This window comes from Sciurus carolinensis, chromosome 9 (genome assembly GCF_902686445.1).
Source record: "Sciurus carolinensis chromosome 9, mSciCar1.2, whole genome shotgun sequence".
Taxonomy (NCBI): domain Eukaryota; kingdom Metazoa; phylum Chordata; class Mammalia; order Rodentia; family Sciuridae; genus Sciurus; species Sciurus carolinensis.
The window spans coordinates 95058984-95078009 of record NC_062221.1 but is presented as its reverse complement, the minus strand read 5'-3'; the positions used below and the strand labels follow the sequence as shown (position 1 = coordinate 95078009).

The following is a 19026-nucleotide window of genomic DNA, read 5'->3' as shown; positions in this document are numbered from 1 at the left end:
CCATTTCATGACAAACTCCGTGTGAACAATCCACGGTAAAAGTGGACATGTTATAAGTATGCCACAATTCAGGAAAGAGTATAAGTTGTTGATTTGAAGATAAGATGCTATCTTTTGGTACCTACAGTACTGGAGGGATAAATTTGATATGTTTTGTTTGTAATATCAATTCAATTTCTTTACATTTGTGTATCAGCAGACAAGACCAGAATGACTAAGTCAAATCACTCCCTAAAAAGAGAAATTTTATTCCTGGGATTTACAAATCACCAAGACCTGAAGACCCTTCTGCTTGTGATGTTGTATTCCATCTATTGATCACCATGGTGGGGAATCTAGGTTTGGTGGCCTTGATTTACATGGAGCACCGTCTTCACACACCAATGTACATCTTCCTGGGCAACCTGGCTCTCATGGACTCCTGCTGTTCCTGTGCTGTCACTCCCAAGATGTTAGAGAACTTCTATTCTGAAGACAGAAGGATTTCCCTATATGAGTGCATGGCACAATTTTATTTTCTCTGTCTTGCTGAAACTGCAGACTGCTTTCTTCTGGCAGCAATGGCCTATGACCGCTATGTGGCCATTTGTAGACCACTGCAGTACCACACCCTGATGTCAATGGAACTCTGCATTCAGATGATCACAGGAGCCTATGTAGTTGGAAACCTGCATCCCGTGGTTGAAGTAGGACTTTTGTTAAGGTTGGTTTTCTGTGGATCTCATCAAATCAATCAGTTCTATTGTGATATCATTCCATTATATAGACTCTCCTGCATTGACCCTTATATCAATGAATTGATGATGTTTATCATGGTAAGGTCAATTCTAATCTTTATCATTACCATAGTGTTAATCTCTTATTTCTATATCCTTTTCACTATATTCACAATGAAATCTAAAACGGGAAGGGGCAAAGCTCTATCTACTTGTGCATCCCACTTTCTCTCTGTATCAATATTCTATGGTTCTCTTCTCTTCCTTTATGCTCGTTCAAGTTTGGTTAGTAATTGGATAAAGATGTAACTGCTGCTATTTTTTATATTCTAGTAGTTCCTTTATTAAACCCTTTTATCTATAGCCTAAGAAACAAGGAAGTAACAAATGTTATGAAAAGAATTTTGAAGAGGTACTCTTAATTTTCTATAACAAATATCATCTTCCTGGAAAGACTGATTTCAACTTGACAATATTTTTTCTAAACTTACAAGCATGAGAAAGTGGAAAATAGCCATGTCACAACCAAAATATTTAAATATTTATAGTTTTTGAGTCAAATTTGTTTCAAAGGGGAGAAATCAAGCAAAAGTATATTTCAAGATCAAACGCTGTGAGATCCATCAGGAGTAAACTAAATAATATTCATGAGTGTCAGTGTATAATTAGTCACACTGTTCACCAAAACCAATAAATGCTAATGGGAAAAGTCAGTATTGTAAAAAATAAACCCCATTTAATTCTGTTGGCTACTTTCTCACATCCCAAAGTGTAATTTTACAATTAACAGGTATATTCCAAGCTCTCAAGTATTAATTTTTCCTTGAGAAAGATCATCTATGTGAAGTTAACTATTTGTTTGAATTTTACTTTCAACTGGACTTCAGTTCTTTCAAGAAATCATATTTCAATATGTGTTCATAAGGAATGTTTATTCTCTAATCAAGAATATTGTGATGTTTTAGATGTGAGGTGTCCTCCAAAGCTTATTTGTGAGAAAATGCAAAAAGCTTTAGAGGTGGAATGATTGGGTCAGGAGAGTCTTAACTAATTAGTGAATTAATCTCCTAATAGAGATTATCAGGGTTGTAACTATAGGTGGCTCGGGTGTTCCTGGAGGAGGTAGGTCATTGGGAGCACACCTTTGAGGTATATATTTTGTATCTAGCTTATACATTCTCTCTCTCTCTCTCTCTCTCTCTCTCTCTCTCTCTCTCTCTCTCTCTCTTCTCTGCTTCCTGGTAATGTCCTGAGTTGCTCTCCCCCACCACACTCTTTCCTTGTAAGATTCTGCATCACTTCAAATTCCGAGGAAAGAAGTCAGCCTTCAATGGACTGAGAACTCTGAAGCCATGTGCCCCCAAAGTAAATTTTTCCTCATTAAAATGGTTCTTCTCGGGTCTTTTAGTCACGGCAACCAAAAAACATGACTAAACAGAACTTTGTACCAAGTGTGGGATCATATCTGTGACTAACCTGATTGTGTGGTTCAGAAGCTTTTGGAGCTATTTAGAATTCATGGGAGGAATTTTGAAAAGTTTAATGATGCAAGTTGAGAAATCCTTAGATTTCTGTAAGCAGATGGGGGATCCTATGGAAGCTCATAAGACCAGAATGCCAATAGGACTGTGCAAAGTAAAGATAGGGCTCATGAGGTTTTGGAGAAGAAGGACTTTACTGGAAATTGAACTAGAAGCCATTCATGGTATGTTCTGGCTGAGAAGTTTTCTGCATGTTGCCCATGTCCTGAGACTTTCTGTGAGGCTGATTTTAAAAGCAACAAAATTTTAATTTGGCAGAAAAAAATTCTAGGCAGCATAGTATTCAGGTGGTGGCATGGGTATTAATGGTGGCTCTTAGCCAAGTTTATTGTGATATTTAGGAGCAGAGAGATTTGAAAAACTTGGACATGAAAGGTGATAGTAAAACTGGAGCTAAGGAAATGCCAATTGTTAAAGACATTACTACCACTTATGAAATGCTGAAGACTTTGCCCAGAGAAAATGGGAAAGATGGTCTAAGGGTATCTGAACAATTGGCAAGACCACACTCATTTCAATCTCCAGGGAATAAAAATTACTTTGAGAAGAGATCAGGAGAGTACCATGCTTGCACAGTGCAGTCCAGGAAGTTTTCTCATCCTGTTCAACCACCCAGGTTCTCACAGACAGGTGCTCCAGAGTGCCTGGTGTCTTGGGTATTACCCAAAATGGTGGCAGAACTTGGTAGAATCCACATGGTGCTGATTTTGCAGGATTGTGGGATGCTGGGGTTAGGGGTTCATGGAGACTTCCATCAAGAGTTCAAAGGAAGGTCTTGGAGGTCAGGCAAATTGCAGCAGAATCAGAGTTCCTGTGGGCTACCCCTGAAAGGGTGAAGAATGGAGATGTGAGGAGGAAGCCGAAACTGCAGTGGAGACACCCAAGATTAAGTGATGCCAGTACTGTGGAATGTCTGCCCAGGGAAGCCATAGGAATCCAGTATAGACAAGCCAACAGAGAGGCCATGTGAGCTACAACCAGCAAAGCCCCAGGGGCAGAGCTACACAAGCCCTTTGGAGAGAACAACAGGATGGCATGAGCTCTAGGTGCCAGACATGGAACTACAGTACTAATTTGCCTGGCCTGGTTTAAGTCTTGCATTCATTCCTTCAATTCTTTCTACTCCCTCATTTCTCCCTTGTGAAATGGAAATAATTACTATATGCCTTTATATATAGGGTGTATGTAACAGGGGCTGACATTGAGCGTTTGCCTTAAGTTTTACAGGAGACTTTGGACTTGAAATTTGGGGTAGTCATGGAACTGTTCAGGCTATGATGATTCTTAGAAATGGACTTAATGTATTTTATATTCTGAGGTGGTCATGAGCTTTTGGGGGCCAGGGGTGGAAAATGGAACAGAACACTCAGAGTGCAAATAGCTGGACAGAGTTCTTGGTGAGTTTGGGAAATAAAGATGAAAGAGAAACAGAGCACTGATAACCTTAAATGGCACCTGAAGAAACTGAATTTACATAGAGGCATCAGACACCTGTCTCCCTGGCAGCACAGTAATTTGATTGTATCTTCCAGTAAATTTTCCAGGCAATTGGTTGGAAAGAGACTGACTTCAATAATTCACATACAAGGTCATGACAGCACAACTTGAACATAGACTGAGAAGAGACAGGGGGACACAGATATGAACATTTTAAAGAAAAATATATTATAAATTGCTGCTATTATAAAACAAAATAAAATTCTAGTCTTCTCTGCATCCATTATATCACATATTATTTCCCATTACAAGTGCACAAGCAGTGCCTGAGATAATTGAACATTCAGTAATCATTTACTTCAAAATGCTTTCTTTGGAAATATATTGATTAATGAATAATGGGTTTATTATTTTCATTTTTGAATGACTAAAACATTCTTGACCATTTAGTTTTTATCTTTATATGCTAAATACTTAAATACCAACCTGCTTAAATATAACACTTTAGGGACTTAAATATGTTTTAAGAGTATAAATAAATATAGAAATAAGAAAGTTACATAAACTCTGAATTGAATGGGGAGTGCACGCATTATGTCAGAGAACATTGTTGGTTGCCAGAATAACATTCTCGATGTCCCTTCCCATTACTGCTAATGCTGTGGTTTTTGTTATGTATTTCTGCATCACCCATCCCTAATCTTTATGAATGCTGATTCCTAGACATCTGCTGATGAAAGAATATGCAACTTATTTAAAGTGAGCAAGACAAAATGATGAATTTTTTTGGAGATTTCTGGAAAATGTGTTTCCTTTTTATTTAAAGAGCTCTACAAGAACATAAATAAATAACTGGATTGCGTAAACACACTCTTTCCATTTGTTCTGGCAGCAGCCATCAGATAAATGAAGAAGGGGGCCTAGAAGTACACCAGAGAGTTATGGAGGAATAAGTAGCCTGGTGTGACGAGCTTTCTTTTGTTGATCACTGAAGGGCAGTACCACCAGCTTTCTGTGCCACACAGAGCTCTCACACCCATTTTCTATTTTGTTTTTGCAGAACTAGGGATTGAACTCAGGGCCTTGTGCTTGTGAGGCAAGCACTCTACCAACTGAGCTATATCCCCAAACCTCTCCCACCCATTTTGATAGAGTTCACTTACTGAGATATGATATCAAGCAAGTTTATGCTGAGTCATAAGTTTATGTCTGAGCCATGGTGACCTCAAACACCCAAACCCTAAAGGTACAACATTTGACAATCCTGTTCATTATGGTGCTAAGCATCTAGTTTGCTGGAATTCTTCTGTCTGTTGGTGAGGAATGAGCTGGACATAAGTATGGATCTTTGAGACTCTTGAATTCTAACTGGGTTGGTGAAGATTCCACATACAAAATTCTTTGAGGTGATCCTTATTGATCCATTTCACAAAACTAGTAAATGAAATTATGACACTCAGCAGATCACCAAATCAGGTCACAAGCACAGGGAGATGTTCAGTTTGACACTGCAGGCTGCAAGATTCTTGGCTCTTACAAATATCTGCAACTTCCCCCACATTATTGGTGGTTCCACCAGCTCGGAGAAAGCAAAATATGTTAGTATGATGTTCATAAACTTCATATCTAATAAACAACTTGACCCAGTCATAGCTGCTGAATGATGTTATTTATCTGTTAATTCTAGTCTGCAGATTACTTCATGAATGTTTGTCAATTTATGGAAATTACAGTGCAATAATATTTGAAGATGATTAGTGATCGTATATTTTGTTTCTAATAAGATGCACTTTCAGTCTTTATTTTATTAGTGTCATTCAAAAAATACTATTAAAGTATGAGGTTAGAACATTAAAGTCAGTTGTAGTCAAGTATTTAAAATACTTACGGTAACAGTGGTTTCTAACCATTAGAAATCTTCCAGTTCCTAGTATATGCCCAGATTCTGACCACATTTTCAAAGTGCTTTGTTATGGGTTGAATATGAGATGTACTGAAAAAGTTTCTGTTAATAGAAGAACATTAAAATTTCAAATGATTGGAAAATGAAAACCTAAACCTAACCTGTCCAACCGAAGGCTGTGAATAGACTACCTAGGTATTAACTGTAGGGGACCATGACTGGAAGAGGTATGTCACTGGGGATGTGTCCTGGAATCCTTCTGCCATTATCACTGACCTCAGGCCCAGAGCAAAGGAGCCCACTGAACCTGGGCCAAATCTCTGAAACTGTCATCTCAAAATGAACATGTATTCCTTCAACTGATTCTTTCCAGGTACTATTGTCATGTTAATATACAGCTGATTAACAGAAATTGTTACCAAGAAGTGAGGGTATTGCTCTGAACCTCTATGACTAACCATAGAGGTTCAGAGCATTTGGGACATGGCTTTAGGGAGCAATTTGGAAAACTTTGGAGATGCGAGTCACACTTAGGAAGTCAAGTGCCAAATGTTTCTCTCATATGTGGAAGCTACACCAAAATAAGGGGAAAAAGTGAGAGGGAAATCCCCATGAAAGTAGATCATTGGAGCAGAAAAAGGAGATTGAAGGGGAAGGAGAAGGAATGGGAAAAGATAGGAATGGTAGAATTACACCTTTATGAATACCTATGAAACACCCAATTAAAATAATGGATAAATAAATGGAAGGAAAACCACTAAAAAATGGAAAGGAAATTCTGATGAGTGGGAAGTGGAGGAAAAGAGGAAGCCCTGGGGACTAAAATGGAGCAAACTATATTCCTTGCAAGTATGATAATGCAAAAATGAACACCACTATTATGTATGATTATAGTGCACTAATAAAACATTTTGAAAAAGTCAATTGAGATCTTTGAACTGAATTTGTTTAAACCAAACTCTGAATATCTCTAAACTAAATTACATCTACTACATATAATTCATATCCACTCATAGATTATGTGTATGTATGTACAAGATATACATACATATAAAATATATTTCCTTATGGATAATAATGCTGACATCTAGTCATGTACTGTTGGACATTTGTAATTCTTCTTCAATTAATGGTACCAAGAAAACTGGATATTCATAGGCAAAAGGATGAAATGCACCCCTGTTTAACATCTTACATAAAAATCAAATAAATTAAATAATTAAATATAAGACCTATAAGTGTTAAACTCCTAAAGTAAAAGATACAGAGTAATCCCTTAACACTGGTAGTATTCAATATTTTTTAATATGACACCATAAGCACAGTCAATAAAAAGAAAAATTAACGATGGAACTATGTTAAGGTAAACTTCTGCAGAGAAAAGGGAAAATAATGAAAAAAAAGCTTTGCATTGGGAGAAAATATTTACAAATCATATAATCAACAACTGGTGAATATTCATAGAATAGAAGAATTTATGAAATGTAGTAATAAAGAATTTTTTTTAAAAAAAGGAGAGGAAAGGAAAACCACAAATGAACCAATCACAAAATGGGTAAATAATCAAAGAATAGACTTTTTTTTTCAAAGAAAACATACAAATAGCTAAAATGTATATGAAAACATTTTCAATTTCTGTAATCTTCAGTAACGTGCAAATCAAAACCACAATGAGAGTTAACATACCTGTTAGAAAGACTATGATTTTAAGAAATAAGGCAAAGTGTGTTGACAAGAATGAGATACAAAGGGAAGTCCTGTACACTGTTGGTGGTAACGTAAATTGGTGCAACCATTGTAGAAGACAAAAGATTAATACAGAACTACCATATGACCCAGTTATCCTGTTTCTGGATGTATATTCAGAGGTAGTGGTAACAATGTGATGAGGAAATCTGCACACCCACGTTCATTGCAGAATAATGCATGGTACCCAAGGTATACCAAACACATGTGTCTGTCAAGACATGTTGGATAAAGGATTTGTGATATATATCACTATCATCACACACACACATACACACACAAAACATCATTAACCATTATTCAGCTTTCAAAGAAGAGGAAATCCTGCCACATGTGACAAGGATCAACTTTTAGGATATGATGATAAGAGAAATGTGTCACTCACAGAAAGACATACACTGCATGATTTCCATGTATATGAGTAAAATAATCAGATTCATAGAAGCAGAGAGTAGAATGTGGTTTCCAGTGGCAGGAGGGAGAGGAAATCAGGAGTTACTCTTCAGTGAGGAAGAATTTAAAGACATGCAGAATGATTAAGTGCCAGAGACGTTCTGTACAATGTTTTAACTACAGTTAATAATCCTGAGAGCAGGAGCCATACATAAGATAGGCAGACAGAGGGGAAACCTTGAATGCAACAATTCCACATATGAAGTCTCTGATAGGCCAGAGAGCACATGATCAAGCACATGAACAGCATATGAAGAGTACAAGATCCATGATCAACATCCTGATTGTGTGGAAGGGTGGATGATTACTGGGTGTCTCACTCTGAGATGGATGTAGAAACTCCCCGCCTAAAACTCATTAGCCAATAATTTGCAGGCAAATGGATGAAACTGGAGAATATCATGCTAAGTGAGATAAGCCAATCTCAAAAAACCAAAGGACAAATGATATCGCTAATAAGTGGATGATGACACATAATGGGGAGTGGGAAGGGTTAGTGTTGGGGTTGGAGTTGGGTTTAGGGAGGGGGGCAGGAATGGAGGAAGGAAGGACTGTATAGAGGGAGGGGAGGGGTGGGAAGGGTGGAGGGAAGGGAAAAAATGGGAGAATGAATCAAACAACATTACCCTATGTAAATTTATGATTACACAAATGGTATGCCTTTACGCCATGTAAAGACAGAGAAACATGTATCCCATTTGTTTACAATAAAAAAAAATAATTCAGCTGAGAATAACAAAAAAAAAAAAAAAACTCATTAGCCAATAGCTCCAAAGATCACCTCCAACAAACCACATGAACCCTACATATCAAATATGTAGGAGAATAGGCGATATTTAAATAAATTTCAAATGATTTTACTGATATAAATGTACAAAGATGATGATTTTACTCATATACATGGAAATCATGCGGTGTATGTCTTTCTGTGAGTGACACATTTCTCTTATCATCATCTTTTTTCTTTTAATTCATTTTTATTGTAAACAAATGGGATACATCTTGTTTCTCTATTAGTACATGAAGTAGAGGCATACCGTTTTTGTAATCATACATTTACCTAAGGTAATAGTTTTTGATTCATTCTGTTATTTTTTTTCTTCCACCCCACACCTCCCACCCCTCTTATCTCTCTATACAGTCCCTCCTTCCTCCATTCTTGCCTCCCTCCCACCCCCCATTATATGTCATCATCTGCTTATCAGCGATATCATTCATCCTTTAGTATTTTCAGATTGACTTATCACACTTAGCATGATATTATCCAATTTCATCCATTTGCCTGCAAATCCCATAATTTCATTATTTTTTATGGCTGAGTAATATTCCATTATATATATATATATATATATAAATGTATATATATACATATATATATATAAGAAACAAGATGTATCCCATTTGCTTACAATAAAAATGAATTAAAAAAAAGAAAAAAGAAACTCGACCTGTTCTGTTATCTAGCTCATCTAGAGATTCAACTGTCCTGTATCTGCTAGTGACTTCAGCAGAAGACACATTGCCACAAATTCTTTGTATATTTATATATATATATATATATACATATATATATATGTATACACATATATACACATATATATACACATGTATACACATATATATATATATGTATATATATATATATATCACAGTTTCTTTATCCATTCATCCATTGAAGGGCATCTAGGTTGGTTCCACAATCTGGCTATCATGAATTCACCAGCTATGAACATTGTTGTGGCTGTATCTCTGTAGTATGCTCATTTTAAGTCCTTTGGGTATAGGCCAAGGAGTGGGATAGCTGGATCAAATGGTGGTTCCATTTCAAGTTTTCTAAGGAATCTCCACACTGCTTTCCAGAATGGCTGAACTAATTTGCAGCCCTGCTGGAGAAGTTTCTTACATGTTCTTTCAAATGACATTTAGAGTTGGATGTTAACTACCAGAGAAAAGTTTCAGTGAAATGGCAAAGGCGCAAAGAATAAACAGGAAGGAATCTACCAGAGAATTTTCCAATTAAACTCTCATTTCCTTTATGTCATTTGTAAATTTTCCCTTATACCATGTTGTAAGTTTCAGTCAAACTACTTTACTATACAATATCTGATTATTTCTTACACTTTCTGATATCTATACATTGGTCCTGAGTTTTTCTTCCTTACTTTATATTCTCATGCTCTTTGCTGTTCATAGCACTCTTATCCTCAGAAGTTTATCTGAAATCACAAAACCACTGGGAAAATGTATTTAAAATATGAATACTGAAATAATATGTGTTAGGAATTTAGCTCAACTGGCTTTAAAGAGCCAAGAACTATGAAGTGATACCTATCTTAAGGTTGTTTAGAACATAGATACAGAACAATCCAGGGACATATAAGTCACACCTGATGAAGTAAATACTGAGATATAGAAACAACAACTTAGGAAATGAAGGGATGTTCTCACATAAAAGGTGTTTCTATCTGACCTTAAATATGAGGAGGATTGAAATGGAAAAAGAGGGAGAAGTTATTTTGGGTGTGGGAAACAGCTTAAAGCAGGTGCACAAGAAACGGAAGTGATGCACATGGTCATCTTCCCTCTGGTGCACTGGAGACAGCAAAGTGACAAGATGCAGCCTGGGGAATATCTAGAATTCCAAATTAGGTACATGGATCTGGTTTGAGAAATAATGAGGTTCTGTTAAGAACTCTTGAGCAGGGAAGTATCTCTTTTTAAATTCATTCGACAAACATTGAGTACTAAAAAATGACAAACAATTCATAGTGTTGGAAAAACAGGATTAGACATATCCAAGAAATCCTTCCCCCTAAACCCAGGCACCAGCTGTGGGGTGGGGAAGTAGTGACCAATTAATTACTCATGTACTCACAAATGAAAGCATAATATTACAGAGGGATTAGTGGAATGAAGAAGAGAACACAGCAGGGTAAGAAAGGTAAAAGACATGTGACATGAAGAGAAAAGACAGGCGGACAATCTCAGAAATATCTATACAGGACAAATAAAAAAAATCAAATTTCCAGTGAGTGTGTTGTAGGACATGGGCACTCAAGGCACAGAGTGAAAAGTTGATTACCCTAACTCAAGCTATCAGGCCTCCCAGCTTCCTCTCAAAAGCTAATTATCTTTCATAAACCATATTAATTCTACTTTCACCAGAAAGGGGTTCAAAGAGCCTAAGACTATTTTCTGCCTGTTCTACCTTGTATGGACAGTATGGTGAAGAGAATTGTAAACACTGAGTCAGTTACATACAAATTGGCAGGATCAAACACACTTTAGTAAATGTCATTTGCTTTAATCTCACTATCTCATGAGACATCTTTAATGAATGACAAGTGGTTCATATGCTTTTAGGACTTAATATCACACAGAAATTCAATGATGTAAGTGCAAGGAAATCCCTTCAGGGTTTGATGGAAAACTTTAACTTGGCAATGAAAGGACATATTATTAACACTGGCCTATAGTCTCTGAGATTTGTGTTCTCCTAATCCCAAATGTTTTTGCAAGAATGTGCACTTACATATTCTTAAATTCTGAGACCATCAACATAAACACCATAAAGCAAAAAATACACTTGCCAAAAGTTCTTAGTGAAATCTATCTTGAAGTGTTTGAATTTATTTTTTTAAATTTAAATTTTGACATATTTGAAAATTTACTTCCTAGAATTATTTACCATGTTTGATTATTTCTAAATTTTAATTGTTTACTTAGTTCTCTAGCTCTACTCAATATTTAATAGCATGGTGAAATCGGGAAAGGTACAATGCTGTGATTCATGTGAATCTCTGATTATAACATAGAACTTCAAAATATATAGGTAAGATGCAAAATTTTGTTAATTTATTTAGGAATATACATTGAAAGTTATTTGTAGTTTAACTGAATTGCTACATGCTTATACTGGTATTTACCTTATCTTAATATTTTAGGAGAAAAATAAGTTTCTACTGTTTTCCTTTGAATATCTTATTTATGGGAAATAAAAACACAGTTTGGTCATAGAATTTATATGATCAGCTTTATCAGTGAATCACTGCTCAGTGATCAACTTTATCACTAAGTAATAGAAAAAATAGCCCTTTAAAGTAAACTAAAATTTCTAATAAAATTTTCTATCCAAATTTAAGGGATTTCCTCTTTCCCAAGTGATGAAATTGAAGTATGAAGATGAATCTGCTTTTATCCAACTGGATATCTACTACTGTAAATTTGGAAAGCCTTATAAAATCTTCTAGTAAAAATATGTAGTTTTGACACAGGAAATATACCTTGGTTTCTTAAGAAGATGATTTTTAAATTTTTCCTTGTGGACCTTTCTTCAAAGCTAAGAGTCTGAGTTTGCGGAGGCAGAGTCAGTTGGGATCATGAGTAGGAAACAGAAAAGAAGTCATAGCATGGAGCCAGGGTTGGACTTCATTTGGCCTTTTTCTTAGAGCTCCAAACAGAAGTATTTAAAATGTATCCTCACAATGATTATAATAAGTAACACTCTTGTACATGTGAAAGAATAATGCAATGTAGATGACACACATAAAACTGTAGATTGTGTTGAATGTATAACATATGCACCATAAGTCAAGTGTGGTCAGTGTGGTCTGGGATACTCAGTAAAAAGTTTATTGAGTGATGCTGTATGCAAACTATGGTTTAGCAAAAGAGGAAGAGCTTAGAATTAGGAGAAAAACAATGTGAATAATTTAATGGACAGAGTCATTGTTCATGAAAAGGGTGTAACAGTAGGTTATGCAAAGGTTATGATCTGTGGACATTTATACCTTTAGCTTTCTCTGTTAATTTTCTTTTTAGATATAATATACACCTTATTCCTTACTGATCTTTGTGCCATCTTGAACCTGTTAATTTAACGTATGTATAAAATATTGTAAACCATTCATTTCCCTAGAGGAATAGATAAAGATCATTATCACAGTAGAAAAACATGACTTTATAGGAAAATTGATTTAAATTTTAGTTTAGGATTTTTTTGTTTGTTTCATAGTGAGGATTAAACACAGTAGTGCTTTATTACTGAGCTGCATACTCAGGTTTTCTTTTTTCTTTCTTTTTTTTTTTTTTTTGCGGTACTGGGGATCGAACTCAGGGCCTTGTGCTTAAGAGACAAGCACTCTACCAGCTGAGCTATCTCCCCAGCCCCTCATTATTTATTTTGTTAACACTGGCCTCCAATATGTGAGCCCTTCATCTCACCCTCCCCAGTTACTGGGGTGACAGGTATGTGCCAGTACAAACATCGTATTTAAGGTACATTTTTTAAAAACTGACACAAATTAATTGGGAAAATGAATCAAATATGGGTAACTTAAATGTTTATATGAATATGATTAAAAACTTAAAGATGTCATTTCTGTGTTTTTCTTTTGTACCAGAGATTGAATCCAGGGGTGTTTAAACCCTGAGCAACATTCTCAGCCCTTCTATTTTTTTTTTAAACAGGCTCTTGCTAAGATGCGTAGGGCCTTGCTGAGTTACTGAGACTGGCTTTGAACTTGCAATTCCCCTGCCTTAGCATCCCAAGCCACTCAGATTATGGGCATGCTCATTGTGCCAGCAACTTTCTGTATTTTAGCCATCCTCCCTGGAATTACCAAAATATCCTTGTTAATTTTGAGAGTCTCAGCTTGAGGTCATAGTTGCTGACTCTTCAAAAAGACAGATGATCCCTGGAAATATGTGGCATTTTGGACTGGGCATAACAGGGTTTGGTAAAGAAGAAAATTCTCTACCCACATAAAAAGAAAAATATTAATGGAAAATTATATGGTGTTAATTAGAATTTAAGTCTCATTGATATTTATCTCAACAGGAAAAAGAGAGATGACTAAAGTCAATCAGTCTTTGACAAATGAATTCATCCTCATGGGACTTACAGATAACCCAGACCTGAAGGCCCTTCTGTTTGTGGTGTTCTCTGCCATCTATCTGGTCACCATGGTGGGGAATCTAGGTTTGGTGGCCTTGATTTCCATGGAGCGCCGTCTTCACACACCAATGTATATCTTCCTGGGCAACCTAGCTCTCATGGACTCCTTCTGTTCCTGTGCCATCACTCCCAAGATGTTAGAGAACTTCTTTTCCAAGGACAGAAGGATTTCTCTCTATGAATGTATGGTGCAGTTTTATTTTCTCTGTTTTGCTGAATCAACAGACTCCTTTCTTCTGGCAGCAATGGCCTATGACCGCTATGTGGCCATTTGCAGACCACTGCAGTACCACACTCTGATGTCAAAGAAACTCTGCATTCAGATGACCACAGCAGCCTACATAGGTGGAGTCCTGCATCCCATCGTTGAAGTAGGATTTTTGTTAAGGTTGGTTTTCTGTGGATCTCATAAAATCAATCACTTTTTTTGTGATATCCTTCCATTATACAGACTCTCCTGTGTTGATCCCTATATCAACGAATTGGTGGTACATATTTTGGCAGGGTCAATTCTAACCTTTACTATTACTGTAGTGCTAATATCTTATCTCTATATCCTTTTCACTATATTCACAATGAAATCCAAAGAGGGAAGGGGCAAAGCCATCTCTACCTGTGTATCCCACTTTCTCTCTGTATCAATATTCTATGGTTCTCTGCTCTTCCTGTATGCTCAACCAAGTTCAGTTAACGAAGGGGATACAGATGTACCTGCTGCTGTATTTTATACTATAATAGTTCCCTTATTAAATCCTTTTATTTATACTTTAAGAAACAAGGAAGTAATAAATGTTATAAAAAGAATTTTGAAGAAGAGTTCCTGTTGTAACTTTCTATGACAAGTATCATCTCTCTTGAAAGATTGATTTCGACTTTATAGTACTTTTTAGAAACCTACCAATATTGAGAAACTGAATAATTATCCCTTCAAAATCAAAATATTAGATTGTTAAAATCTTGATGATATTTGAGTAAACTTAACTCCAAAATGAAAGAGTATGCAAAAATATACTTCAAAATCAAATATGGTGAAATCTATCAGGAGTGGATCAGATAATTATTCACAAATATTACAGTGGAATTAGACATAATTTTCAACAAAACAAACAAATTCTAGAAATAAAAGTTAGTATACAAAGAAGTGGCTCCCCTTTAACACTGCTAGCAAATTTCTTGTATCCCAAAGAATAATTTTTACTATCTAAGTTCTCAAATACTAATTTTTCCTTCAGCAATTCCATCTGTCTAAGTAAACTATGTATTTGAATTTGATTTTGAACTACACTTCAGTTATTTCAAGAGATTGTATTTCAGTATGTATGTATAAAATATTAATTCTCTAAATAAAGAATATTTTCATGTTTAGTTTTATTCAATTTTACTTTCAAATTCTCTAGAGTATCTGCATATTGTGATTTAACAACATGTAGTTTAAAATGATGCTTTTTGAAAAAAGGAAAATGATAGCAGGAGAAAGAAGGGACGGGCATGTGGAAGGATGGGGGATTGAAATCTGCAAAATTATGCTCCGTCCATGAAACAATATACATAATGAAACCCACTTATGTATATGTAATTATAATGCACAATTTAAAATAAAAACAATTGTAATAGAAAGGAGAACAGTAGAGTAGAGCAAGCTGATTAAGGGTGGGGAAGAGGGGAGATAGGGAAGGCACCAGTGAATGAGATTGATCAAATCATGTATGTGCATGTAATAGGAATAATGAACCTAATTTTATATATGGTTATAAAGCACCATTAGAAACACTATTCATTATAAATCCTGGTCAATTTTAATTTTTCATGTAGTTTATTTCTCCATCACATAACAATGTAATTAATGAAAATATCAATAAAATGAAGATTTTTTTCTACCTGAAATCATTCCTTGTCTTTTTATTCAATAGGAGTATGAGAACCCTTTTCTGCTTCCTATGAAATGTATTAATATATTCACAGAAATAACAAAAGCTGGAAATATTGTTCAAAACCAAATAAGAGGGAATAAAGGAGTGAAAATTCTAGGTACATGACCAAAATATTTATTCACTAAATTTATTAATAAACACAAAAGAAAAATAATTTCCTGAAATATAAACCTGCTAAACACAGACTTGACTTTTCATGTGCATTAAATAACTAACTAGATATTCTTTTTGTTCTTTTCTTGAATGAAAACCTCATATATTGATATGTTGAGTAGCTTGCCTGAGTTCAACTTAGTAAGCCAGAAGAAACAAGAGTGTAAATCAATAATATTTTCTCCACATGCTTGGGGGTTCAGGAAATGGAGATAATATTACTTGAGATATTTAATTATTAAGTAACATGAGACATAAACATTTAAACATGGAAAAAATTTGTTACCATTTGAACAAAACAGAAATTATCATGACCAGAATTAATGTTTGTGATAATGAGTGCGTCTCTATATGTGAGAATAATGGTGAACAGTGCAATAGAATAATTATAGTGACTGACTGTTGGAAAGATTCTTGGTGAGTTTAGGAAGGAAGTGGGAAAGTGTGCAAGATCACTGAGAATCTTACATGCCACTCTAAGAATTTGAATTTACTTAGAGGCAACAGACATTGGTGTCCTTTTGGCACCAATATGCTTGACTCAGCAAACCAATTTGGTGATTGATTAAAAAGAGACTAACTTCAATATTCCACATATTAGGCAATGAGTTCAGAAAACAAGCATAGTATAAGAAAAAAAAGGAGTACACATATTTAAACTTTTTAAAATATTAATTTTAAGTGTAGAAAAGAAAATGAAGTCCTACTTCTTTCTGTGACTTAATCATGTCACATCTGATTTTGTATTATCAATACTCAAACCGTTCCGGACATAATTATGCATACAGCACATATTTCCTTCAAAATGTTTTAATGGATTATGTCAGTTAATGTATAATGGGTTGATTATTTTTACTTTTAGTGACTAGAACCTTTTAAAATTTTTTTCAGTATTAATATCTAATATGTTAAATACCAATCAATACAACCTTTGGAAATAACAACTCTTTAGGGAAATAATTACATTTGAAGAGTGTAAACAAAATGAACATATCAAAAAATTGAGAAACTAAATTGAATAGAGAGTGCACACACTATTTTTATGGACATTTTCAGTTATCAAAATTATATTCCTTGATTCCTTTTCCTTTTTCTAATAATACTATGATTTATGTCATCCATTTTCAAATAACTCTACCTCGTCCTTATGAACGATTTCCCAGACAAATTTAATGGAAGAGTATGTGATTTATTTGGGACCAGTGAGATAAAAGAGGTGATGTTTATGGAAGTTTCTGGGAAATGAGCTACCTTCGTATTTAAAGAGCCCCACAAAAAATATATCTGGACAGGAGAGAGAGGCTCCTTTCTTTTCACCAGGTAGCAGCCATCAGGTGAGTTATGATGGTTTCATACAAGGAGGTCCTGGAGCTGGGCAGGAAGAAGCAATCCCATGTTACGTGCTCTTCTTGTGGGTCCCCTGCTGGCAATACCACCTGCTTTCGGTGCTTCGTGCTCTCTACCCAACTCATCCAGGTAAAGTGTGCAGACTGGGGTACAAGTCAAGCACAGTCATGTCATATGCAGGATTCATGTGTGCCTTAGTGGCTACAAATGCCCCGTTTTGAAAGGTGCAATGTATGGCAAGCCTGTCCATCATACTGTTAACTAGATAAAATTCACTGGAAACTTTCAGAAACCTGCTGTTGAGGAGAAAGCTGCAAGCAACTGTGGGCTCTGAGAGTCCTGAATTCTAACGGGGTTGGTGAAGATTCCACATAAAAATTCTTTCATTTAATTTCTTAAATTTCATATAAATTCTTTCACATTATCTTCATTGATCCATTCCAGAGAGTTATCAGAAGAAATCCTGACACTCAGTGGATCACCAAACCAGTCCATAAACACAGGGAGATACTGGGGCTGATGTTTGCAAACCACAAGAGTGGTGGCCTTCAAAAGGACCACAAGTTCCACCACACTCTTGTAGGCTCCTTGAGATTTAGAGAAGACACAATATTCCTAGGTTCTATTTTCACCACTTAATGTAAGTATAATAGCTGTTAAGTTCATACCTAATAAAGAATTTAGCACACTCAAGTCTGCCTAAAGGTGTTTCTGTTGAAAGTAGTTTGCAGTATATTCCATAAATATTTGGTTAAATTATAGAAATTCAAGTGCAATGATGTTTGAAGTTAATAAGGGAATGTGTACCTTCTTTCTAACAAAAATAATCTTTTCTTGTCTTTGTTTTATTATTTCAGGTAGTTACAGGTCAGTGGTTAATACATTCTGTGTGGTAGAAGTGGTGTAAAATAGATTTTCTAACAGATGAATGTTGGAATAAGCACTGAAGATATTTTTGGTACATATGATAAAATACACAGCTTCAGGGGAAAAATTCAATGTTCTCCCAGCTTTAAAGGGTTGAGTTTTTTGGAGTTTGGGAAGTACTAACTTTTAAAAATGTATTTTGGTTAGAAATTTGTAGGATAGGAGGAGGAAGTCCTAACCGTATATCATGATAATATGTAGAAAATTGTGACCTAAATTAAAGCCAACTTTTAAAACTTTAATCCAGTGTTTTATTTGTGCAATCGTTATTTCTGAAAGGAAAATACTTTCCTAAATTTTCATAAGACTAAACCTGCGGCAAAGTGTTTCTCACAAATCTAGTTTAACCTAAACATGATTGCCTGTCTCTATAGAACAGTGTAAATTTACCTAAAGTATGAAAGCTGATTCAATCCTATATCTCTGTGGAATCTAGAATCCTGAACTTGTTGCACAGTAGTCATTCCATGATATTCATACCAGTATCCTTTAAACTGAGGGGAATTTAGCATTAGTTATTTTTTCCCTTAAGACTTTAAGTTAGTAAAAAATGCTATTGTGGTAATCTGATAAACCAGTGACCATTCAATAAATTCCATTTAATTTTGAGGTTAGAAAACCAATTTCGAGGCCCAGCTCTTCAGCACCAGAAGTATAGCCCTGGCACCAGGCTCAAGATGCCCAACCCTGGGGGGATCTACAGCACCAGCCTTGTCCCCCAACTCAGTATGCGCACACCCACACCTCACCCCTCAGCTCCCCAACTACCAACTTGTTGAGATGCCTCTGCCACCATTTTGGCATAATCCTGACTCAGATGTCATCAACTTTAGTGTGTGCAGTTCCCATCCTGGAACACCTGCAGGGAATAAAAGCTCATTATTAAATATCTTTTATGCATTAGGCTACTGAAGAC

At 35.5% G+C, this 19026-nt stretch overlaps 1 protein-coding gene and 2 pseudogenes across 1 annotated transcript; all 3 read left to right on the top strand.

Moving 5' to 3' along the window:
* The first annotated feature begins 210 nt into the window (after positions 1-210).
* Positions 211-1138, top strand: LOC124993696 (olfactory receptor 5K3-like; annotated as a pseudogene).
* A 12508-nt stretch (positions 1139-13646) lies between these two features.
* LOC124993695 (olfactory receptor 5K3-like) lies at positions 13647-14591 on the top strand. The gene has a single exon (XM_047565508.1). It carries the CDS (start codon positions 13647-13649, stop codon positions 14589-14591), a length of 945 nt encoding a protein of 314 aa, XP_047421464.1.
* Positions 14592-17180: 2589 nt separating this feature from the next.
* On the top strand, positions 17181-17822 carry LOC124993694 (60S ribosomal protein L15-like; annotated as a pseudogene).
* The last annotated feature ends 1204 nt before the right edge of the window (positions 17823-19026 follow it).